Source organism: Coregonus clupeaformis, chromosome 20 (genome assembly GCF_020615455.1).
Source record: "Coregonus clupeaformis isolate EN_2021a chromosome 20, ASM2061545v1, whole genome shotgun sequence".
NCBI classification, from domain to species: Eukaryota; Metazoa; Chordata; class Actinopteri; order Salmoniformes; family Salmonidae; genus Coregonus; species Coregonus clupeaformis.
Window position 1 is genome coordinate 65,127,648 of NC_059211.1, and position 26,530 is coordinate 65,154,177.

General features: G+C 42.6%; 2 protein-coding genes across 2 annotated transcripts in view; both read right to left on the reverse strand.

The window, feature by feature from the left end:
* Positions 1 to 1,448: 1,448 nt before the first annotated feature.
* Positions 1,449 to 17,642, reverse strand: LOC123481515 (pancreatic secretory granule membrane major glycoprotein GP2-like). The gene is made up of 9 exons (XM_045205850.1): positions 17,540 to 17,642; positions 14,347 to 14,988; positions 13,857 to 14,045; positions 13,505 to 13,710; positions 4,421 to 4,572; positions 3,251 to 3,496; positions 2,864 to 3,023; positions 1,976 to 2,051; positions 1,449 to 1,842 (listed from the first exon to the last, which is right to left on the reverse strand). The coding sequence occupies exons 1-9, from the start codon at positions 17,604 to 17,606 to the stop codon at positions 1,823 to 1,825; spliced, it is 1,758 nt and encodes a 585-aa protein (XP_045061785.1). The 5' UTR covers positions 17,607 to 17,642; the 3' UTR covers positions 1,449 to 1,822.
* Positions 17,643 to 20,431: 2,789 nt separating this feature from the next.
* The window catches only part of LOC121532883, a 29,934-nt gene continuing 23,835 nt past the window's right edge, over positions 20,432 to 26,530 (reverse strand). Inside the window, exons 6-13 of the mRNA XM_045205851.1 lie at positions 24,399 to 24,548; positions 23,003 to 23,812; positions 22,840 to 22,890; positions 22,487 to 22,674; positions 22,226 to 22,383; positions 21,792 to 22,034; positions 20,576 to 20,735; positions 20,432 to 20,479 (exon numbers count right to left, since the gene is read on the reverse strand). Coding sequence (XP_045061786.1) covers positions 20,432 to 20,479; positions 20,576 to 20,735; positions 21,792 to 22,034; positions 22,226 to 22,383; positions 22,487 to 22,674; positions 22,840 to 22,890; positions 23,003 to 23,812; positions 24,399 to 24,548 — 1,808 coding nt within the window. The remainder of the gene's footprint in view (positions 20,480 to 20,575; positions 20,736 to 21,791; positions 22,035 to 22,225; positions 22,384 to 22,486; positions 22,675 to 22,839; positions 22,891 to 23,002; positions 23,813 to 24,398; positions 24,549 to 26,530) is intronic.

Here is a 26,530-nt window from a genome sequence, read left to right on the forward strand (position 1 = left end):
ATAGTCTGCTGCTGGAAAAACTTGTGCTATGGCTTTACACCCCCTGCTATATTGTGGATAAAGAGTTACCTGTCTAACAGAACACAGAGGGTGTTCTTTAATGGAAGCCTCTCCAACATAATCCTGGTAGAATCAAGAATTCCCCAGGGCAGCTGTATAGGCCCCTTACTTTTTTCAATATTTACCAACGACATGCCACACGTCAGTTACTACAGCGACTGAAATGACTGCAACACTTAACAAAGAGCTGCAGTTTGTTTTAGAATGGGTGGCAAGGAAAAAGTTAGTCCTAAATATTTCTAAAACTAAAAGCATTGTATTTGGGACAAATCATTCACTAAACCCTAAACCTCAACTAAATCTTGTAATGCATAATGTGGAAATTGAGTAAGTTGAGGTGACTAAACTGCTTGGAGTAACCCTGGATTGTAAACTGTCATGGTCAAAACATATTGATACAACAGTACCTTAGATAGGGAGAAGTCCATAATAAAGCGCTGCTCTGCCTTCTTAGCACTATCAATAAGGCAGGCCCTAGTTTTGTCACACCTGGACTACTGTTCAATCGTGTGGTCAGGTGCCACAAAGAGGGACATTGCAATTGGCTCAGAACAGGGCAGCACGGCTGGCCCTTAGATGTACACAGAGAGCTAACATTAATAATATGCATGTCAATCTCTCCTGGCTCAAAGTGGAGGAGAGATTGACTTCATCACTACTTGTATTTGTGAGAGGTATTGACATGTTGAATGCACCAAGTTGTCTGTTTGAACTACTGGCACACAGCTCAGACACCCCCGTACACCCCACAAGATATGCCACCAGAGGTCTCTTCACAGTCCCCAAGTCCAGTACAGACTATGGGAGGTGCACAGTACTACATAGAGCCATGACTACATGGAACTCTATTCCACATCAATGAATTCATGCAAGCAGTAAAATTAGATTTAAAAAACAAAAATACACCTTATGGAACAGAGGGGACTGTGAAGCAACACAAACATAGGCACAGACACATGCATACAAACACACGACAACATACACACTATACACACACGTACACATGGATTTTGTGTTATAGATATGTGGTAGTAGAGTAAGGGCCTGAGGGCACACACTTAATGTGTTGTGAAATCTGTTGTGAATGTATTGTAATGTTTTTTAAATTGTATAACTGCCTTATTTTTGCTGGACCCCAGGAAGAGTAGATGCTGCCTTGGCAGCAGCTAATGGGGATCCATAATAAATACACATACAAAATGAGAAAGAACTAAGCTATAGCAATGGTAAAGTACATGCCCAGTACATTATTCGTACATTAATACATTAACACATTGATAAATACATTTATCATCTTTGTTAACACTATTAAATTATTGCACATACAAAGCATTTTAGAGCAATATGATTAAATACAATTTTATTTCAAATAAAAGTGCTTGCTGCAGTCCAAACTAGAAAAGGGAGATGTTTGTATTGCTATAATCCCAACTATATGTCCATTTATTTTCACATATCAAACATTAGTGTCCAGCACATACACTTTCTGTCCTCAAGCCTTAGTTAAAGGTTCAACAACAAATTTGTCTTTGTTCAAAATAAATATTTTACCAATCATTCTAGCCCTATGAGGAATATAAAAATATCATTAAAAGAACATTTCTAATAACTGGATGTATGTCAAATATGAAATATGAAATGGCATTGTTTATCATAAATGATGTATAGGTGAGATAGGTTTATGAACTTCACATAAATCATTTAGATAATTGGATGCATTGTTTATTTAGGATACAGGAAGCATGACAGGGATTCAGGAAGTTCAATCTTCATTTTGGGACCCTGAAAGTCAAAAACAAATATACGGTTATTTATTTAGTTATTTATTTGGTTAGTTAGTTATTTACCTGAGTGTCCATCACTGAGATCAAAACCATTCATTTTGATTGACAACTTATAAGGAGGTCATACTCACAGGTGATTGGTCCGATGGTGAGGGGTTCGAGGGGGACGGAGGGGGTGACAGAGCGGTATTTCCTTTTCAAGCACACCTGAGGAGAGAGACGAGAAGGAGTCAGAGAGACCAGAGAGAGTCACAGAGACCAGAGACTGAGACCAGACATTGAGACAGAGAGACCAGACCCTGAGACAGAGAGACTCAGGAGAGTCAGAGAGACCAGACACTGAGACAGAGAGACTCAGGAGAGTCAGAGAGACCAGACACTGAGACAGAGAGATCAGAGAGAGTCAGAGAGACCAGACACTGAGACAGAGAGACCAGACACTGAGACAGAGAGACCAGACACTGAGACAGAGAGACCAGACACTGAGACAGAGAGACCAGACACTGAGACAGAGAGACCAGATACTGAGACAGAGAGACCAGGGCCCGTATCCACAAAGCCTCTCAGAGTAGTAGTGCTGTAGTAGTAATTTCACCTTTTAGGTCATAATAAATAAGACTATATGGACAGGTGGGGACCTGATCCTAGATCAGCACTCCTACTCTGAGATGCTGTGGATACAGAAAGACTCAAGAGAGCCTCAGGAGAGTCGGAGAGACTACACACAAACTGAGTGAGACCAGAGAGAGACCACAAACTGAGTGAGACCAGAGAGAGACCACAAACTGAGTGAGACCAGAGGGAGACCACAAACTGAGTGAGACCAGAGGGAGACCACAAACTGAGTGAGACCAGAGAGAGACCACAAACTGAGTGAGACCAGAGAGAGACCACAAACTGAGTGAGACCAGAGAGAGACCACAAACTGAGTGAGACCAGAGAGAGACCACAAACTGAGTGAGACCAGAGGGATACCACAAACTGATTGGATGAGCCAGCAGGAAAGATGCAGGACTCACTGGAGTGCAGGAGGAGCTCCTCTGGTCACACAGGCTGAGTCTGCAGTGCAAGAAGACGTCCCGGTAGTCTCCCTGGTAGAGGAACAGCAGAGCGGAGAAGCGAGCCCTGAGGGACGAGCCGCTCTCCTCCACCCTCACCTGACGGAATTCATTCGGACATCTAGGAAACAGGGAGGGCCAGGGTTTAAGTTAGATAACGCAACACAAAATACATAAACATTAGGGGCCGGTTTCCCAGACACAGATTAAGCCTGGTCCTGGATTAAAAAGCATTCTCAATGGAGAAGCTCCATTTAAAGTGTTTTATAGTCCAGGACTAGGCTTAATGGGAAAACCTCCTCCATATGTTCCTTGAGTATGAACCAAGACACACACACACACACATACTTGTTCTGAATGATGTAGTATCGCATGATGTCCTCTGGGTCGGGGGATTGCGTGGCATAGCAGTCCTCCAGAACGACCACAAAACGCTCAGTCTCTGACTCCTCTACGGACACACCCACGTGCAGCACGGAACCCACCGGCAAGGTGACTCCGCCCGTTGGGTAAGCCTCTGTGAAGTTGTCGTTGTGGTACAGAGTCATGTTGGAGGCCACTTTGGAGCCCTTACCGACTTTGGCATCCTTCAGCCTGTCAAAGGGGTGAATAGGAGATTTAGTTAATAAGAGATGCAGTCAGAGATGATGAATGACAAACAGTGCCTTGGGTCTGACAAATGCACTTTACAGGATAAATACAATTAATTGTTATTCTTATTATTAATAATAATAGTAAATACACTATTTTTGAAGCACTTTTCAAGACACCCAAAGTCACTTTACATAGGCAAGATAATAAATTATTATTAATATTATTATTAATTTTAATTATTAATTTAATTAATTTTTAATTTAATTAATTTTTTTATTTAGCAGACGCTCTTATCCAGAGCGACTTACAGGAGCAATTAGGGTTAAGTGCCTTGCTCAAGGGCACATCGACAGATTTTTCACCTAGTCGGCTCGGGGATTAGAACCAGCGACCTTTCGGTTACTGGCACAACGCTCTTACCCACTAAGCTACCTGCCGCATATTATAAGCTAACACTATTACACAGCCAGCTTCAACTGAGTATTTTCGTGGAATAACAAGAACAACCAGTACTGTGGTGAGTGGACGGAGGGGCAAAACTATTAACTATCTAAAGGATCATCAAGAAACACAGTTTTAGAGTAATAACTGTCTATGCATTAACAGAATACTGACAGTTCAACATGTGTTAGCCTACATTGTTCTACATTGTTTTACATTGTTCTACATTGTGTTACATTGTCCATGTTCTACATTGTTCTACATTGTGTTACATTGTCCATGTTCTACATTGTTCTACATTGTGTTACATTGTCCATGTTCTACATTGTTCTACATTGTGTTACATTGTTCTACATTGTGTTACATTGTTCTACATTGTTCTACATTGTGTTACATTGTGTTACATTATCCATGTTCTACATTGTGTTACATTGTGTTACATTGTCCATGTTCTACATTGTTTACTGTAACGTCTCCACTTACGACAGGTAGGGTTTGATGGCCACATCCAGGCTGGTCTCTGATTCCAGAGGATAGGCACAGGAGAAAGGCACGCTCACAGGTCGGGTGAAGGACACGTTGTGAATGTGGTAGATGAACAAACTGTTGGAGAAGATGGCGTCAGTTCCGTTTGTCTGGTAAAAGGGGGAAAAGGGAAGAAGATTAGAAGCTAGGAGAGGACCTCTCACCAGTTCTCACAATAATACAATTCTTGGACAATTGGATTTCAGTTCATCATATTCTGTTGATGGCATCATGTCTCACTAGCCTGAGTACCTGTCTCTTAGCGAACACTCCACTCGTTGCCACTCCTTGTCATTGCCAAAGAGACTGGCCTTTCGACAATCTCAATGCTCAGTGTGCAGTCGTATTTATGACGCAGTTGCTGATTGGTAGTTGGAAAATAACTAATATTTTCCATGACACAGTAATGGTACATGGGGTGCGTGCAAATTTGGCGCAATATAGAATTAGAATCTTAAGAACAACAACAAACAATGCAGTTACGACCTGCTGCAGTAATTGCCTTGTGGGAAGGCAGTGTCTATCATATGAATAGAAAGGGTGTCTCCAGTCAATTCAATAGAGCTCGCCAGCTTGTAGTCCTAAAACCCGTTAACGATTTACCTCTGGTTCGTTCAGCCATCCCTATGGGAAAAAAGGAATTTGGAAAGAATACGGTTTTGGAATAAACGCTGAAAATAAGGTCTTAGGTTGACACAGGCTTAGGAGATCTTATACGTTTTGTTCTATCAGATAATATCAGTCAGTTAACATGACCTTTACGAATTATGAAGACTTTGTGATTGATGTGTTTTTTTATTACTACATAAATTCTACTTTAGGAAACTTTCTGAATGGACATAGAGATAATTAGCGGACTCGCACATGACTGTAAGTCGCTTTGGATAAAAGCGTCTGCTAAATGGCATATTATATTATTATTATACAGTGCCTTCAGAAAGTATTCACAACCCCTGACTTTTTAAAACATTTTTGGTGTTGCAGCCTGAATTTAAAATGGATAAAATTGAGATGTTTTGTCACTGGACTACACACAATACCCCATAATGTGAAAGAGGATTTATGTTTTTTGAAATTGTAACAAATTAATTAAAAATGAAAAGCTGAAATGTCTTCAGTCAATACTGTAAGTATTCAATCCCTTTGTTATGGCAAGCCTAAATAAAGTTCAGGAGTAAAAATGTGCTTAAAAATTCACATGATAAGTTACATGGACTCAGTGTGTGAAATAATAGTGTTTAACATGATTTTTGAATGACTTACTCATCTCTGTACCCCACACATACAATTATCTGTAAGGTCCATCAGTCGTGCAGTGAATTTCAAACACAGATTCAACCACAAAGACCAGGGAGGTTTTCCAATGCCTCGCAAAGAAGGGCACTTATTGGTAGATGGGTAAACATTTAAAAAAGCAGACATTGAATAGCCCTTTGAGCATGGTGAAGTTATTAATTACACTTTGGATGGTGTATCAATACACCCAGTCACTACAAAGATACAGGCGTCCTTCCTAACTCAGTTGCCGGAGAGGAAGGAAACCGCTCAGGGATTTCACTATGAGGCCAATGGTGACTTTAAATAAGTGATAGGAGAAAACTGAGGATGACTCAACAACATTCTACATACTATAGTTACTCCACAATACTAACCTAGTTGAGTGAAAAGAAGGAAGCCTGTACAGAATAAAAATATTCCAAAACATGCATCCTGTTTACAACAAGGCACTAAAGTAATACTATAAAACAATGTGCCAAAGCAATTAACTTTAGTCCTGAATAGAAAATGTTATGTTTGGGGCAAATCCAATACAACACATTAATGAGAACCACTCTCCATATTTTCAAGAATAGTGGTGGCTGCATCATGTTATGGGCATGCTTGTAATCGTTAAGGACTGGGGAGTTTTTCAGGACAAAAAGGAATGGAGCTAAGCACAGGCAAAATCCTAGAGGAAAACCTGGTTAAGTCTGCTTTCCACCAGACACTGGGAGATTAATTCACCTTTCAGCAGGACAATAACCTAAAACACAAGGCCAAATCTACACTAGAGTTGCTTACCAAGAAGAACGTGAATGTTCCTGAGTGGCCTAGTTACAGTTTTGACCTAAATCAGCTTGAAAATCTATGGTAAGACTTGAAAATGGTTTTCTAGCAATGATCCACAACAAATTTGACAGAGCTTGAAGAATGTTGAAAAGAATAATGGGAAAATGTTGCACAATCCAGGTGTGGAAAGCTCTTAGAGACTTACCGAAAAAGACTCACAGCTGTAATCGCTGCCAAAGGTGCATCTACAAAGTATTGACCCAGGAGTGTGAATACTTATGTAAATTAGTTATTTCTGTATTTCATTTTCAAAACATTTTCAAACATTTCTAAAAACATATTTTCACTTTGTCATTATGGAGTATTCTGTGTAGATGGGGTGAGAAAAAAATCTATTTAATCTATTTTGAATTCAGGCTGTAACACAACAACATGTGGAATAAGTGAAGGGGTATGAATACTTTCTGAAGGCAGTGTACACCCTAAAAGGAACCATCAATCAAAGCCACCAGCGCACCTCAGACACCCTCAAATTACATTTCTCCTTTCCGAAAAAGGTATTCAAAACCTAGGCTCACCTTCAAATCTTGGCTGTAGTCCATCAGAAAGTAGCCTAGGCTACATTGTAGCATAATGCTAAAATAATGTTGCCTATCAAATTAATTGACAAGGAAAGTTTGAAGGGGGGAGAGAGGTACAGCTATAGTATTGCTAAAGACGGTTATGTAATGATTATCCCAGCATGTGCTTTATTTCAGAGGAAGATTGTCACGGGATTCGTTTTTTACAAAACTGCCCCCTGTAAGTCGAAGGAAAAAAAATCATTCAGTTGAGTCTATGACGGAAGCCTGGTGGTTTTTATTTTAGGCGTAAAGATATTTCAACATCATGTCTAGACGATAGAAGGGCCTTTTAAAAAGGCTGCCATGATCACTTGTGCTTCTAATGTGTAAGTGTCCCCATAGGTGTAATATTTAAATGTAGGAAATGTTAGAAGCCCCCCCGTCCTGCTGATGTGAGCTGCTGGACAACGCACTTGATATGCGTTTACGGAAGAGAACGTGAACTTTCCATTTCCAAAAATGAGCTCAGTGGGAAATGGGGATTCCCTGCTTTGCAATCTGATGGCTACGTCAACAGCCAATGTTTCATTAAATAGGCCTAGGCACTATCCTTTTTTATTTACATTACATTTCAGTCATTTAGCAGACGCTCTTATGCAGAGCGACTTACAGTTAGTGAGTGCATACCTTTTTTTTTTCATACTGGTCCCCCGAGGGAAACGAACCCACAACCCTGGCGTTGCAAAAGCCATGCTCCCCAAAAACTGAGCTACACTATATATTTTATTTTATTTTATTGCACATTTAATTAAACTGACGCATTTGGCGATGTTCAACTTCAATTCATTGGCACAACACGCGCGTCAGCATGGCACAGGTGGTGGTCGCCTAAATTCACTGTAGACTAGGCCTAATATATAGGCTAGCATACGAATGGTGGATTAGTAGTTGTCACGATCGCTTAAGGAGGAGGACCAAGGCGCAGCGTTGAAGGTGAACATGTTTAATAATAATAATGATGATGATCAACCGATCAGAACAACAAACGAATAACGTGACGTCTACGGTTTAACACAAACCGAAATGAACAAGAAACCACAAACACAACGTGAAAGACAGACAGTTAAATATGGCTCCCAATCAGAGACACCCAGCTGACACTCGTTGCCTCTGATTGGGAGTCACTCACCAACATAGAAAATTAAACATAGAATACCCACCCTGGCTCAACATAACATTGTCCCCAGAGCCAGGGCGTGACAGTACCCCCCCCTAAAGGCGCGGACTCCGACCGCGCCAAACAACAACAACAGGGGAGGGACCGGGTGGGCACTCCGCCTCGGCGGCGGATCCGGCTCCGGACATGACCCAGGCACGGGTTGTGCTGGACTGACGAAGCGCACCACAGACTTGGTGCGGGAAGCAGGAATGGGCCGGACAGGGCTGACGAAACGCACCACAGACTTGGTGCGGGGAGCAGGAATGGGCCGGACTGGGCTGGCGACGCGCACCACAGACTTGGTGCGGAGAGCAGGAATGGGCAGGACTGGATCGGCGACGCGCACCACAGACTTGGTGCGGAGAGCAGTAATGGGCCGGACAGGGCTGACGAAACGCACCACAGACTTGGTGCGGGGAGCAGGAATGGGCCGGACTGGGCTGGCGACGCACACCATAGGCTTTGTGCGTGGAGCAGGAACAGGCCGGGCTGGGCTGGCGACGCGCACCACAGACTTGGTGCGGGGAGCAGGAATGGGCAGGACTGGATCGGCGACGCGCACCACAGGCTCGATGCGGGAAGCAGGAACAGGCCAGACCGTACTGGGGACACACCACTGGCCCTACGCAGGGATCAGGAACGGGCCGGACCTGACTGGCAACACACGCCAGTACCTCTCGCCGTGCCTCCACACTCTCCCTCTCCTCTGTGACCAGTGGCCCCCTTAACCTGGCGGCCTCCCTCTTCACACCCGCTGGACCGCTCCATCGCGGCCTCCTGCTGCCCCGTCGTCCCACGTCGTGAGCCCCCCTAAAAATTTTCGGGCGTCTCTCCTACCCGTGGACCAGGTCTCCATGTCCCTCGCCAGCCGTTCGCCCTTCTGCCATAATGTCAAGCCCTTCTCTTCCTCACTCGGCTTGACCCAGTCGAGAAGGCGAAGGAGATCTGTTAGGGATCTCCCTGGCGATGGCTCCTCGACTCGCTGCTTGGTCCAGTTTTGATGGTTTCTTCTGTCACGATCGCTTAAGGAGGAGGACCAAGGCGCAGCGTTGAAGGTGAACATGTTTAATAATAATAATGATGATGATCAACCGATCAGAACAACAAACGAATAACGTGACGTCTACGGTTTAACACAAACCGAAATGAACAAGAAACCACAAACACAACGTGAAAGACAGTTAAATATGGCTCCCAATCAGAGACACCCAGCTGACACTCGTTGCCTCTGATTGGGAGTCACTCAGCCCAACATAGAAAATTAAACATAGAATACCCACCCTGGCTCAACATAACATTGTCCCCAGAGCCAGGGCGTGACAGTAGTCCAGCCTATGAATTATCTTCTAACTTACACATCTGTTCTGGCAATTAAAAGTATTGATTGGGGACTTATTTGTAACAGGTTTTTCTGGGTGATTTGTGATGTTTTATTTGTGCTTCTCATGACTGTGTTTTTGTGTGTATATATACAATACCAGTCAAAAGTTTGGACACACCTACTCATTCAAGTGTTTTTCTTTATTCTTATTATTATTTACATTGTAGAATAATAGTGAAGACATCAAAACTATGAAATAACACATATGGAATCATGTAGTAACAAAAAGTGTGTTAAACAAATCAAAATATATTTTATATTTTATATTCTTTGCCTTGATGACAGCTTTGCACACTCTTGGCATTCTCTCAACCAGCTTCAAGAGGTAGTCACCTGGAATGCATTTCAATTAACAGGTGTGCCTTCTTAAAAGTTAATTTGTGTAATTTCTTTCCTTCTTAATGCGTTTGAGCCAATCAGTTGTTTTGTGACAAGGTAGGGGGGTACACAGAATATAGCCCTATTTGGTAAAAGACCAAGTCCATATAATGGCAAGAACAGCTCAAATAAGCAAAGAGAAATGACAGTCCATCATTACTTTAAGACATGAGGGTCAGTCAATACGGAACATTTCAATAACTTTTTAAGTTTCTTCAAGTGCAGTCGCAAAAACCATCAAGCGCTATGATGAAACTGGCTCTCATGAGGACCGCCACAGGAAAGGAAGACCCAGAGTTACCTCTGCTGCAGTGGATAAGTTCATTAGAGTTACCAGCCTCAGAAATTGCAGCCCAAATAAATGCTTCACAGAGTTCAAGTCACAGACACATCTCAACATCAACTGTTCAGAGGGGGACTGTGTGAATCAGGCCTTCATGGTCGAATTGCTGCAAAGAAACCACTACTAAAGGACACCAATAGGAAGAAGAGAACTGCCTGGGCCAAGAAACACGAGCAATGGACATTAGACCGGTGGAAATTTGTCCTTTGGTCTGGAGTCCAAATTTGAGATTTTTGGTTAAAACCGCTGTGAGATGCGGTGTGGGTGAACGGATGATCTCAGCATGTGTAGTTCCCACCGTAAAGCATGGAGGAGGAGTAGTTATGGTGTGGGGGTGCTTTGCTGGTGACACTGTCTGTGATTTATTTAGACTTCAAGGCACACTTAACCAGCATGGCTATCACAGCATTCTGCAGCGATACGCCATCCCATCTGGTTTGGGCTTAGTGGGACTATCATTTGTTTTTCAACAGGACAATGATCCAACACACCTCCAGGCTGTGTAAGGGCTATTTGACCAAGAAGGAGGGTGATGGAGTGCTGCATCAGATGACCTGGCCTCCACAATCCCCCAACCTCAACCCAATTGAGATGGTTTGGGATGGGTCGGATGGCAGAGTGAAGGAAAAGCATGCAACAAGTGCTCAGCATATGTGGGAACTCCTTCAACATTGTTGGAAATGCATTCCAGGTGAAGCTGGTTGAGAGAATGCCAAGAGTGTGCAAAGCTGTCATCAAGGCAAAGGGTGGCTACTTCGAAGAAACTCAAATATAAAATATATTTTGATTTCTTAATTACTACATGATTCCATGTGTTATTTCATAGTTTTGATGTCTTCACTATTATTCCACAATGTAGAAAATAGTAAAAAATAAAGAAAAACCCTTGAATGAGTAGGTGTGTCCACACTTTTGACTGGTACTATATATTGTGGAGTGGTTGAAAAACGAGTTTTAATGACTGTATATACAGTTGAAGTCGGAAGTTTACATACACTTAGGTTGGAGTCATTAAAACTCTTTTTTCAACCACTCCACAAATTTCTTCTTAACAATCTATAGTTTTATCTATCTATTTTGTGCATGACACAAGTAATTTTTCCAACAATTGTTTATAGACAGATTATTTCACTTATAATTCACTGTATCACAATTCCAGTGGGTCAGAAGTTTACATACACTAAGTTGACTGTGCTTCTAAACAGCTTGGAAAATTCCAGAAAATGATGTCATGGCTTTAGAAGCTTCTGAAAGGCTAATTTACATCATTTGAGTCAGTTGGAGGTGTACCTGTGGATGTATTTCAAGCCCTACCTTCAAACTCAGTGCCTCTTTGCTTGACATCATTGGAAAATCATAAGAAATCAGCCAAGACCTCAGAATTGATTTTTTTGACCTCCACAAGTCCGGTTCATCCTTGGGAGCAATTTCCAAACGCCTGAAGGTACCACGTTCATCTGTACAAACAATAGTATGCAAGTATAAACACCATGGGACTACGCAACCGTCATACCGCTCAGGAAGGAGAAGCGTTCTGTCTCCTAGAGATGAACGTACTTTGGTGCGAAAAGTGCAAATCAATCCCAGAACCACAGCAAAGGACCTTGTGAAGATGCTGGAGGAAACAGGTACAAGTATCTATATCCACAGTAAAACAAGTCCTATATCGACATAACCTGAAAGGCCACTCAGCAAGGAAGAAGCCACTGCTCCAAAACCGCCAGAAAAAAGCCAGACTACAGTTTGCAACTGCACATGAGGACAAAGATCGTACCTTTTGGAGAAATGTCCTCTGGTCTGATGAAACAAAAATCTAACTGTTTGGCCATAATGACCATCGTTATGTTTGGAGGAAAAAGGGGGATGCTTGCAAGCCGAAGAACACCATCCCAACCGTGAAGCACGGGGGTGGCAGCATCATGCTGTGGGGTGCTTTGCTGCAGGAGGGACTGGTGCACATCACAAAATAGATGGCATCATGAGGAAGGAAAATTATGTGGATATATTGAAGCAACATCTCAAGACATCAGTCAGGAAGTTAAAGCTTGGTCGCAAATGGGTCTTCCAAATGGATAATGATCCCAAGCATACTTCCAAAGTTGTGGCAAAATGGCTTAAGGACAACAAAGTCAAGGTATTGGAGTGGCCATGACAAATCCCTGACCTCAATCCTATAGACAATTTGTGGGCAGAACTAAAAAAGCGTGTGCGAGCAAGGAGGCCTACAAACCTGGCTCAGTTACACCAGCTCTGTCAGGAGGAATGGGCCAAAATTCACCCAACTTATTGTGAGAAGCTTGTGGAAGGCTACCCGAAACGTTTGACCCAAGTTAAACAATTTAAAGGCAATGCTACCAAATACTAATTGAGTGTATGTAAACTTCTGACCCACTGGGAATGTGATGAAATAATTAAAAGCTGAAATAAATAATTCTCTCTACTTTTATTCTGACATTTCACATTCTTAAAGTAAAGTGGTGATCCTAACTGACATAAACAGGGAATTTTTACTAGGATTAAATGTCAGGAATTGTGAAAAACTGAGTTTAAATGTATTTGGCTAAGGTGTATGTAAACTTCCGACTTCAACTGTATATAGAGTGTATAATGTGTATATTTATGTTGTATTATACAGGGCCCATTTGAAAAAAATACCTAGATCTCATTATGTCCTCCATGTTAAAATAAAAATAAAACATCTGTATTCACTGTTCCATTCCCAGACAGTAGTTTTACAGTAGTTTGGTAACTTATTTTGAGCAATTAAAAATATAGATATATATTAGAGGAAATAAGTACCTTGCTCTTGCTTACTGGATATAAAATAGGCTAGCTACAACCTTCACAATGAACTGGCGGGGAAGTTTGAATGGCGAGAGCTTCTCTGGTGTGATGTGATCACATTGACTGATGAACAAAATACAATAAATGGAATGTTAATATTTGAAGATTGACAAAAGGCCAGTGTCTTTGGCAATGACAAGGATTGGCAAGGAGTGAAATGTTAGCTAAAGAGACTGGTACCCAGGCTAATGTCTCACAGCAAGTGTTCTCTTTTTAAAGTTTTGGTGAGGAACGGGGTGAACTGGTCGGGGGGGGGGGTTCTCACCTCGAGAGTGTTTCCACAGGTGCCCTCCGTGCGCTCCACCTGGTACCATACCATGCCGTCACGCTCTTCGTGAACGTTGCACCGCGGGTCGGCCAGGTTAGCAGTGGTGGCGTCTAGACCAGCGGCCTCCAGGTTCGTCCTGTTGAGACCCACCTGTATCAGGCTCCGCCCACACACCACCTCTGGGCGGAGCAAAACAGGCTGATCTGTAAGAGAAAAAGAGAGAGAGAGAGAGGGATAAGAAAAGACAGAAAACAGGAAATAATGTTATTCAAGAACCCCAAATGAAAAGAAGGAATGACACATTTTCATATGCATAGGCCCCTCAATCAGGTGTTTTCTGAGGACTCACCTGGCCTCTCACACTGCCAAGTGACTCCATCATTGCTCACGCAGGTCTCCCCCGCTCTGCAGGTACCACACATGGCTTTTGGCGTCATCGTGGCAACCTGTGACTGTGTTGTTGTTGTGGTGCGATTGTTCTCTACTGGTGTTCCTGTTGTTGTGACTGGTTTTGGTGTTGTGGTGAGAGCTGACACATCTGGAACAAGGAGTTAAACAGGAGACACAGTTATGAGGGAACATTCATCGCTCATGTTTTGAAAGAACTAGTATGCTGGTATTACTAGAATCATACAATAGACCTATATGAATGTACTGGATGAATATGCTGAGTACTGTTGATATCTAGGGCCATAAGAAGAACATCATGGTGTATATAACCAGCTTTACTAAGCAGTAAACAGTAAAAAAAAAAGCTACAATAACTTCAATTCAAAAGGCAGAACAACAATAAGCCAAGCCGCCCTCAGAACTTGGAAAAGCAGGTGGCGAAACCTTACATGCACAATAGGCGAAGTAGCACCCGGGCGGCATGACGAACTTGTACACAAAGTAGTTCCCGGGGCAGGCCTTGACGTGGATGGGCTGAGACTGCACCCAGCAGCAGTCCCCATTGAAGCTGGCGCAGACTGCACTCTGGACAATCGCATCCACCTGCTGGGGGGGAGGGAACGCCAGCCACAAGGGAGCCTGGGTGCCGCACTTGAACGAATCCACGCACTTGTCCGGCATGGACACGCTCTGGTTACCGATGAACATGCGGTAATAGCCATCCCAGTTGACGTTGCGGTCGCAGTGCTTGTCGCTCGCATTGTTGTTGGTGGAGCGCCAGGCGTCGTTCAGGACCGTGTAGATCTTGCAGGGGTTGGCGCACTGCTGGATGCCGTTGACCGTGATGCAGTCCTCCCCGTCGGCGCACTCGTTGAAGCCGCAGCTGAACCGGACATGATTAAGGTTGGTGTTGGAGCGGCGGACGCGGCGAGGGGCGTGGTGGTCGTCGGCGGCGGTGTTGTGGCCAGGTAAGCAGACGAGGCCGTCGCCGGAGAAGCCCTTCTTACAGGTGCATGTAATGTCACCTGCCATGGGCGAGGTGTGGCAGACGGCCTGTTCGTGACACGCCTCACAGCTGGTGACAATCACACCTGTGGGAATTTGGGTATATATGGGTTTATCGTCTTTTTAAGTTAAGGTATCATGATACACCTGAATTGTTTTGATGCCTCCCTTTTTAGGTTCTGACACTAAAGAGCAGAGAAAATACAGATGTCAATTGTGTGGTGGGTTATATAATATTATACTGTATCAAAATACTTAATACATACAATACTTAATACACAATACATCCCTATACTGTCAACTCTAATCAAATCTATTTTATCTCTTAATATGGCAGAACTAAAATAATACACTCAATAAGAAAATCAAATATACAAATTATATATAGTTTATATCATATATAGTATTCATTATATAATATATATATATAGTTTTAGAACACCTACTCATTCAAGGGTTTTTCTTTATTTTTACCATTTTCTGCAATATAGAATAATAGTGAATACATCAAAACTATGAAATACCACGTGGAATCATGTGGTAAGCAAAAAAGTGTTAAACAAATCAAAATTCTTCAAAGTAGCCACCCTTTGCCTTGATGACAGAGTGATGGAGTGCTGCATCAGATGACCTGGCCTCCACAATCCCCCGACCTCAACCAAATTGAGATGGTTTGTGATGAGTCGGACCGCAGAGTGAAGGAAAAGCAGCCAACAATTGCTCAGCATATGTGAACTCCTTCAAGACTGTTGGAAAAGCATTCAAGGTGAAGCTGGTTGAGAGAAAGCCAAGAGTGTGCAAAGCTGTCATCAAGGCAAAGGGTGGCTTTTTGAAGAATCTAAAAAATACAATATATTTTGATTTGTTTAACACTTTTTTGGTTACTACATGATTCCATATGTGTTATTTCATAGTTTTGATGTCTTCACTATTATTCTACAATGTAGAAAATAGTAAAAATAAAGAAAAACCTTTGAATGAGTAGGTGTGTCCACACTTTTGACTGGTACTGTATATAAAAAAAACTGAAATATTACATTGACATAAGTATTCAGGCCCTTTACTCAGTACTATGTTGAATCACCTTTGGCAGCAATTACAGCCTCGAATCTTCTTGGGTATGACACTACAAGCTTGGCACACCTGTGTTTGGGGAGTTTATCCCATTCTTCTCTGCAGATCCTCTCAAGCTCTGTCAGGTTGGTTGGGGAGCGTCACTGCACAGCTATTTTCAGGTCTCTCCAGAGATGTTCGATCGTGTTCAAGTCCGGGCTCTGGCTGGGCCACTCAAGGACATTCAGAGACTTGTCCCGAAGCCACTCCTGCGTTGTCTTGGCTGTGTGCTTAGGGTCATTGTCCTGTTGGAAGGTGAACCTTCGCCCCAGTCTGAGGTCCTGAGCGCTCTGGAGCAGGTTTTCATCAAGAATCTCTCTGTACTTTGCTCTATTCATCTTTCTCTCGTTCCTGACTAGTCTCCCAGTCCCTGCCGCTGAAAATAATCCCCACAGCATGATGCTGCCACCACCATGCTTCACCGTAGATATGGTGCCAGGTTTCCTCCAGACGTGACGCTTGACATTCAGGACAAAGAGTTCAATCTTGGTTTCATCAGACCAGAGAATCTTGTTTCTCATGGTCTGAGAGTCCTTTAGGTGCCTTTTGGCAAACTCCAAGCGGGCTGTCATATGCCTTTTACTGAGGAGTGGCTTCCGTCTGGCCACTCTACCATAAAGGCCTGATTGGTGGAGTGCTGCAGAGATGGTTGTTCTTCTGGAACTATGTCAGAGAGACCATTAGGTTCTTGGTCATCTCCCTGACCAAGGCCCTTCTCCCCCGATTGCTCAGTTTGGCTGAGCGGCCAGCTCTAGGAAGAGTCTTGGTGGTTCCAAACTTCTTTCATTTAAGAATATAGATTTTCTATTGTGTTTTTGACTGTACATTTGTTTATCCTATATGTAACTCTGTGTTGTTGTTGTTTTTATCGCACTGCTTTGCTTTATCTTGGCCAGGTCGCAGTTGTAAATGAGAACTTGTTCTCAACTAGCTTACCTGGTTAAATAAAGGTGAAATAAAAATAAATAAAAAATAAAGAATGATGGAAGCCACTCTGTTCTTGGGGACCTTCAATGCTGCAGAAATATTTTGGTACCCTACCCCAGATCTGTGCCTCGACACAATCCTGTCTCGGAGCTCTATGGACAAATCCTTCGACCTCATGGCTTGGTTTTTGCTCTGACATGCACTGTCAACTGTGGGACCTTATATATACAGATGTGTGCCTTTCCAAATCATGTCCAATCAATTGAATTTACCACAGGTGGACTCCAATCAAGTTTTAGAAATATCTCAAGGATGATCAATGGAAACAGGATGCACCTGAGCTCAATTTCGAGTCTCATAGCAAAGGGTCTGAATACTTATGTAAATAAGGTATTTCTGTTTTTTATTTTTAATACATTTGCAAAAATGTCTAAAAACCTGTTTTTGCTTCGTCATTATGGGATATTGTGTGTAGATTGATGAGGAAAAAATGAATTTAAATCAATTTTAGAACGAGGCTGTAACGTAACAAAATGTGGTAAAAGTCAAGGGGTCTGAATACTTTCCGAATGCACTGTATAGTATAATTGTCTGTACCTGAGGTATGTCCAGTGCTGGACAGAACCAGTAGAGGCCCCAGCAGAGCTACCAAGATCATCCTCATCAACAGTAGTTACTTATCCAGGGGCAGAAACGGGGAACACAACCTGAAGGAAAAAACACTGCTTTTATTCATCCACACTGTATCCACCATTTACCTCTACTGGAAAGGCAGTCACTTTTAAATGCAAGTTTGAATTTATGTAATTTGACTGTATCTACACAGGTCATCATATTGTGATAAATATATATATATATAAGGAGATCTGTCACAAGACTGCAATAAACCACATGTTACAAAACATAAAATACAATAATAGTAGTATATTAACATGTTCTCCATGGTATTATAACATTTCAAACACAGTCAGTTCAGATATACTCATTTCACCAAACCAAAAAGATCTAACTTTGTTGAACCATACAGTATGACTAGTGATCTGAGAGGAGTACTGACTTACCAAATCTGGATGCTGACTGCTAGAACCCACCTGTTAGCTGGGCATTTATACACTGGTTACAGGGGAGTGGGGAAACGTGACACATTGTGCAATATTCCCAGGGACAATACCCTAGCCTGGGTTCCAGTCTGTTTAGCTGTCATTCCACTCCTTGCCACTCCTTGTCATGATAAACAGTTTGGCAATGACACCGAGTACAAGGAGTGAAAATGTCAGCAGAAACTGACTGGATTTCAGGCTAACAATAGGCCTGGAAGAGGTTGAATCACAACTACAGATCACAACTACAGTAGGATCTTAATTTGATCACTCTTTTTTGTTGCTGTGAATTTCCCTGCACAGCAGGAAATTCAAACTTTTAGTGTATTTGAGTTTTAAAAAGGCTTCTAAAGTTTGTCATTTCAACTTAGAAATGTCAACCCCTACAAAAATGTGCATTAATTATAATCCACATAATAATTCACATTTTCTGTTGATGCAGGATTATTTTCCTGCTGTAGCAAACTGGCTCAAATTACGATCCTACATCTGTATCAATGTTCATATGTATGGAATCCAACAATCGCCCGATAACCATAAAAACCTGGGCTATGATTAAGGTAAAGTCTATATACTCTGTTGGGTGGCGTTGGATAATTTGGAGGTTTTCAAACTAATGAAGCGACAGGGCGTGTGTGTGGTGGCTGATTGGTGGCATTAGGTCAACACCATATGATTTATGAGGTGAATAATGCCTCACAATAACCCAGAGAACCACTTAACATTTGGCTGACTTCTTACCTCTCATGCTCTGCTATAAAGACAATGTGCAATGGGTTGTAGGTGCTCTTGGATAGGGCTACACCCTTATTTTATTGTTATTTCCACCCTTCTTCAATCCGTTTTTTTGTCCTTTGTTTGTGCTATAGATATGCTTGTTTCAACTGTGCCGTGCTGACAGGCAGGCTACCGCTAAGTGTTCTCGCGATTGTTCCCTTTATCTTTCAGTGTTTTGTCTTCTGTTTGTACTATAGATATGCCTGTTTCAACTGTGCTGCGCTCACGTAATACATCTCCAATTAGGTCACGCTGAATCAGTGGATTAATAACAAGAAAAGATCTGATTTAATACCTAATGTTCCCAACCCTTTTCTCTTTGCTTTAGATGAACAACAATAGCCAGTTGTCACCATGATGACATTATGTAAACTACTCACGCTGAGGGAAAGGTGAACTGCTCCCACTCATCTAAAAAGAGCCTCAAATGGCACCCTATTCCCTATATGGTGCACTACTTTTGTTTACTAAGAGGGTCAAAAGTAGTGCACTATATAGGGAATAGGGTGCCATTTGAGACAGAGCCATAGTGTTCCACAGGCATTGTCCCTCTCTCTATGGCTTTTAGACGATACAGGAAGTGTTTTGTTAAGTCACTTCTACATGCCTGAACAATTTGAGAGCTAGGTATTCAATGTTTAGAGTCCCTGTGAATCCATGAAACTCATGTATAAAGTTAGCGCATACTTTTTTTTTTTTTTAATGGCTGCACCCTTATAAGGGAGTACAAATAATATTAAGCCTGATCAATCAATTAGAAAACCTTAGTAAATAACATACTCAACACTATAGCAATGGGCCTACGACCAAATATGGTCATGTAGCCTAATAGTTGAAGAAGGAAACAACCTTCTCTGTAAATTATTTAGGTCCTGCTGTTTAGTCAAGTTAAGGTGTGAAACATTAAGTAGAAGAAAAAAATAAAGAACATAAAAGCCAGGAACGAGATTAAATTCTATCAGAACCTCCATTCACAGGTGTTGGATCTTAATTTGACCAGCTTCTAACAGCAGGAAAATAATCCTGCCGCAACAGGAAATGTGAATTATTGTGTGGATTATAATTAATTGACATTTTTGTAGGGGTTGATACATTTTATTATGGCAAATCAAATCTGAAATTTGGTAATTACAAACTTTACATGCCTTTTTATACCTTGAATACATTACAAGTTTGAATTTCCTGCAACAACAAGGTGATCAAATTAAGATTTAACATCTGTAACCCTAACTCTGATTCGCCAACAGACCAGACAACAGAGAACAGCCATTGATATAATGACACAACAGACTGATATAATAGTAAAAAGGTTCACTTTATTATCTCATAATCGTTAAGATACAGAAACTCTCTGTTGTCCCATTGCAGGGCTGTTTGGTTCACTCGGGCCCTTTGGTCCCTAGAAGACAAACAGTGCAAAGACCAGGTTACCAGTGAGGTGTGTGTGTGTATGTGTGTGTCTGACTGCGCCAAGTTACTTTGAGGTGAGTGTGATGATATCAAAAATACTCACAGGTGATTGGTCCGACGGTAAGGGACTCTTGGGAGGCCGAGGTGGAGACAGAGCGGGATATTCTTCTACCACAGATCTGAGGAGAGAGACCAAAGACAGTCAGAGAGAACAGACCCTAAGGCAGAAACACCAGGGAGACACCAGACACTGCAGCAGAGACACCAGACACTGAAGCAGGAACACCAGGGAGAGACTCAGCAGGACTAGAGAGAGAGAGAGACTGTGGAGGAGTTGAGGACTCACTGGAGTGCAGGAGGAGCTCCTCTGGTCACACAGGCTGAGGCTGCAGTGCAGGAAGACGTCCCGGTAGTCCCCCTGGTACAGGAACAGCAGAGCGGAGAAGCGAGCCCTGAGGGACGAGCCGCTCTCCTCCACCCTCACCTGACGTTGGTTACTAGGGCACCTGTGACCGAATCATTTTCACGCAGTGCATAGAAAAACTCTATTAAATACAGTGCCTTCAGAAAGTATTCACACCCCTTGACTTTTTCCACATGTTGTTGTGTTACAGCCTGAATTTAAAATGGATTAAACTGAGATGTTGTGTCACTGGCCTACATACAATACCCCATAATGTCAAAGTGGAATTATGTTTTTTGAAATTTATACAAATTCATTAAAAATTAAACGCTAAAATGTCTTGAGTCAATAAGTATTCAGCCACTTTGTTATGGCAAGCCTAAATAAGTTCAGGAGTAAAAATGTGCTTAATAAGTTATATCCCTTTGAGCATAGTGAAGTTATTAATTACACTTTGGATGATGTATCAATACACACAGTCACTACAAAGATACAGGTGTCCTTCCTAATTCAGTTGCCGGAGAGGAAGGAAACTGCTCAGGGATTTCACCATGAGGCCAACGGTGACTTTAAAACAGTTACAGAGTTTAATGGCTGTGATAGGAGAAAACTAAGGACGGATCAACAACATTGTAGTTACTCCACAATACTAACCTAAATGACCGAGTGAAAAGAAGGAAGCCTGTACAGAATACAAATATTCCAAAACATGCATTCTGTTTGCAATAAGGCACTAAAGTAAAACTGCAAAACATTTGGCAAAGAAATTAACTTTATGTCCTGAATAAAAAGCGTTGTGTTTGGGGCAAATCCAACACAACACATCACTGAGACCCACTTTTCATATTTGATTCTAACATGGTGATTCTAACATGTATTGACTCAGGGGTGTGATACTTATGTAAATTATGCATTTTATGCACATTTTCAATAAATGTGCATAAAATAACAACAACATGTTTTCACTTCATCATTATGGGTTATTGTGTGTAGATGGTTAAGAAAAAAATAATATTCAATCCATTTTGAATTCAGGCTGTAACACAAAATGTGGAATAAGTCAAAGCATGAATACTTTCTGAATACTAAATGTAAATATTCATGCAGAAAAACTGTTTTAGTAAATGGTCACACACAACTCAAGAAAGCATGGACAGACCTGTTCTGAATAAGGACGTATCGCATAAGATCATCAAAGTTGGGGGTGTGAGTGGCGTAGCAATTCTCCAGAATAACCACCAACTGGTCGTCTGTCTCGTCTACGGACACGCCCACGTGCAAGGCCGAGCCCACTGGCAGGAGGACTTCTCCAGGTGGGTAAGGCTTTGTGAAGTTGGTGTTTCGATACAGAGACATGAAGGATTTGGCCTTGGCACCTAAACCTGAAACTCCACCCTCCGTTCTGTCGAGAGGTGAACATGAAGCAACCAGAGATTAGACAGCCTCATCCTTTGGAAGTCAGATTTAGTATATAATGCTAAGACTAAATGTAGTTTATAATGACAGCTTGTGTTGATGATGAAGTTAGATTAAATGAAAAACAAACAGTTTGGGAGAAGTAGGCCTACAAAAAGACAAAATCCTATTTCTCACAGCAGGTAGGGTTTGATGGCTACATCCAGGCTGCTCTCTGTCTCCAGGGGATAGGCACAGGAGAATGGAAGGCTCACGGGTCGGGAGAGAGAGTCGTTTCTTGTATTAAATGGGTAAACAAATAAGCTGTTGGAGTAGACAGCATGGGTGGCGTTGGTCTGGAGAAAAGACAAAAGGGCATAAGATAGATCCATTACATTGTCAGTTACTCCTCCAGTGTTGCATCATCTCTTGGGACAAATTGAGGTAATGTGTTCTCACCTCCAGAGTGTTTCCACAACGTCCCTCCCTGCGCTCCACCTGGTACCACACCGTGCCGTTGGCCTTCTGGTGGGCGGAGCACCTGGGGTCGGCCAGGTGAGCAGAGGAAGGATCCAGACGTCCGGCCTCCAGGTTAACCATTTGAAGGCCCACCTGTATGAAGTTCCGCCCACAGACCAGCTCCAGAGCTATGAAATAAACGCAGCAGTTTACATAACAAAACCCACACAAATTAAAGATATATTGATTAACTCCTAATCTTTGCTGTTGGTAGTGTCTCTGTTGGGTTAATGTTTGCGCATCTTTATTTTCATTTTTCTTTAACACACACCTCCATTTGATCTTATCCTCACTCATGCAGGTCTCATCGTTTCTACAGGTAGAACACACCTTGGTGTTGACATCTGGGAGGACAGGAGGGATAGGGGTAATATATTTGGTGTGTGATGGAGTGCATTCCAGACAGCTTGAATATTCTTTATGTCCTTAAGAATCAGAGATGAGCATGGTACATACCTGCACAGTAGGCCAAGTGGCAGTTTACTGCAGGGACAAACTTGTAGACATAGTAGTTTCCATAGCAGGCTTTGACATGGATGGGACCTTGTTTAAATGAGCAGCAGCCACTTGCCCAGTTCCCACAGACGCCCCTCTGAACCACACTGTTTGACAGCTGGGGATGGGGATCTGTGAGCCACATGGGGGCGTGGGTTCCACACATGTACCTCTCCACACACCTCTCTGGCATCTGAACACTGGTGTTCCCCAGGAACAGGCGATACCAGCCCTGCCAGTTGACAGACATGTCACAGTGCTCGCCATTAACTGCACCGTTGTTGGTGGTGGACCGCCAGGCATCATTCAGTACAGTGTAGAACTGGCAGGGGTCTGCACAGAGGGATGTTCCACCAACACTGATACAGTCCTCTCCCACTGGACACCGTCTCCCCCCACACTGAAACTGCACTGAACGGGAGTCAGAACGAGGACTGGTGCGGAGGTCGTCTTCAGGAGGCACGAGGCAGTCGAAGGATCCGGGGGTGTTCTCACAGACCTGAGGAGGGGTGCAGGGTCGGTTGGGGAGGGAACACTCATCCACGTCCACACAACCCAGCTCCGAGGACCAGCGGTAACCTTGACGACAGCAGGAGCCGCCAGCGCAGAGCTGGAGGTCGTAGCAGGTGATGCCGTCGCCAACAAAGCCTGATTTACAGTTGCAAGTGACTAACTTGGATGAGGAAGACTCGACCTCGACCTCATTGGTGAGTAGAGAGGCATGACAGGTGGCATGCAGGTGGCAGGCCTCACAGCCGGTGACAACAGAACCTGTGAAGGAAACAACTACTATTGATTTTCCTTGAGTTATGGCCATGGCTAATATCAAGGAGTTAGACACCACTACAGGACAGTACAGCAACAGGAAAACATTAATATAATAATAATAATATAGAGACCACAATGGAAACAAGTCTCTTGACTTTTTTGGGTATGTATCCTAAACTATTTTAGGTATCTGTTGCCTGGAGTAACATTTAATGTATTTTGAATGAATTGTCAAATCGAATATAATAAAATAAAATGTTAATGCTGTGATAAAAAAAAGGTTTGCAGATGTAAACAGAGATAGGAACAGGCGATACCAGCCCTGCCAGTTGACAGACATGTCACAGTGCTCGCCATTAACTGCACCGTTGTTGGTGGTGGACCGCCAGGCATCATTCAGTACAGTGTAGAACTGGCAGGGGTCTGCACAGAGGGATGTTCCACCAACACTGATACAGTCCTCTCCCACTGGACACCGTCTCCCCCCACACTGAAACTGCACTGAACGGGAGTCAGAACGAGGACTGGTGCGGAGGTCGTCTTCAGGAGGCACGAGGCAGTCGAAGGATCCGGGGGTGTTCTCACAGACCTGAGGAGGGGTGCAGGGTCGGGTTGGGGAGGGAACACTCATCCACGTCCACACAACCCAGCTCCGAGGACCAGCGGTAACCTTGACGACAGCAGGAGCCGCCAGCGCAGAGCTGGAGGTCGTAGCAGGTGATGCCGTCGCCAACAAAGCCTGATTTACAGTTGCAAGTGACTAACTTGGATGAGGAAGACTCGACCCTCGACCTCATTGGTGAGTAGAGAGGCATGACAGGTGGCATGCAGGTGGCAGGCCTCACAGCCGGTGACAACAGAACCTGTGAAGGAAACAACTACTATTGATTTTCCTTGAGTTATGGCCATGGCTAATATCAAGGAGTTAGACACCACTACAGGACAGTACAGCAACAGGAAAACATTAATATAATAATAATAATATAGAGACCACAATGGAAACAAGTCTCTTGACTTTTTTTGGGTATGTATCCTAAACTATTTTAGGTATCTGTTGCCTGGAGTAACATTTAATGTATTTTGAATGAATTGTCAAATCGAATATAATAAAATAAAATGTTAATGCTGTGATAAAAAAAAGGTTTGCAGATGTAAACAGAGATAATCTTGTCTAGATGCACTTTACTCAACTGCATGTTGTTCAACCTTACCGGAGCTATCAGCTGTGATGGCGGGTATCAGCATTAGGAGTAGTACGCCTGGCGTTATCAGAGGATGACCCATGTTACTGCTCGTCATGCCTCGAGGTTGTAAAGAACTAGATTTCATAACAAAAAAGAAAAACATGGAAATAATCTTATGACTCCTCTAATAATCTATACATCCCTCAGATTTCTTGAAGCACAACATTCCCTATTATGTAACAATAGCCTTTCCCGCTGTCAAATGGCCTGGTGGCCTCGTGGGTGGAATGTTATTCATATTTTTTTAAAATAATTTAATAATTAATAAACATTATTTCAAAAACCCCGAAGAAAATCTAGTGTTTCTATGTCAAACAGTTTTGTTATATTTCAGTCTTCTGTGACGTATATAAAGTGTAATATTGGGATGCAAACTCAAAATGTAATACATTTCAACTCTATACCTGACCGGGTACAGGTGTCTTCTTGTTTTAAGCCCATAACCATGTGTGTGAGGTGTATACTTTTGTTTCAAAGTAGATTTGTTTAAGACTACCAAGGAACACTCTGTGGAACCCTGATTTAGCCCACTGCAGTAAAAGGTTAAACAATAGTGTATAACTTGAATGCACACTTCACTTCTAACTGATGCATTTAACGCAGCTCCAGATTTGGTTGCATGGCTACTTTTAAAGTGCACGAGACCGCTAAACCTTTCATGATTTCTCTCAATTGCGTAAGAAACTTGTAAACTTACCTTGTGTGGTTTGATGATGTGAACTGTCAATCTCTCTGTTTTTCTGACATTATATACCCTGCCAGCACTATGGGGGGGGGTTCCAGACAGTGATGTGGAGTATGATATCATCACTATTGTATATCGTTTCTGGGAAACAGTAAATTGGGGTCATCAGATTACAGCAAAGCAATATTTAACCTGACCTCAAACTAGAAAGTTAGACTGACTGTGCCTTTCATTGTGTTATCTCTGTGTTATCTCTCTTCAATAAAAGTCAGTGTGCCAGGGTAAGGGGGTATTGGTGTTTGATATTACCGCTCTAAAGTTGTTTACGTGTCTTGGAATTGATAAAGCACCTTGACAGAATAATTATTAATGACTAATTATTACACCCTGAAACTGTGCGAAATGTGTTAGAAATGTGTGAGTGTAGGACCAGTAAAGACTATGACATTGAGCTACTATTTAGCAATGTGAGTAAGAGTTAGACCAGATAACAAAGGACAAGGAGAACTGGCTACAGACAACTGAGAAACCAAGATAAAGAGGCCTCCCAATTTAGGGAGGAGAGAAACGGTTAGGCTTTTTAAGGAGTATGAGGACGGCGATAACTAAGGAATGCATGTGTGTGTGTATGTGTGTGTGTGTGTAAATGTGTGTGTGTGTGTGTGTGAACTGATGGTCAGGAGAGCAGTTTTAAAGTGGAAAACTACAGCCCGCCTAAAGAGGGGAGGGATTTTTGTATGACATATGAGTATAAAAGATGGACTCTGAAATTGTGATGGCAGAATTCTCAAT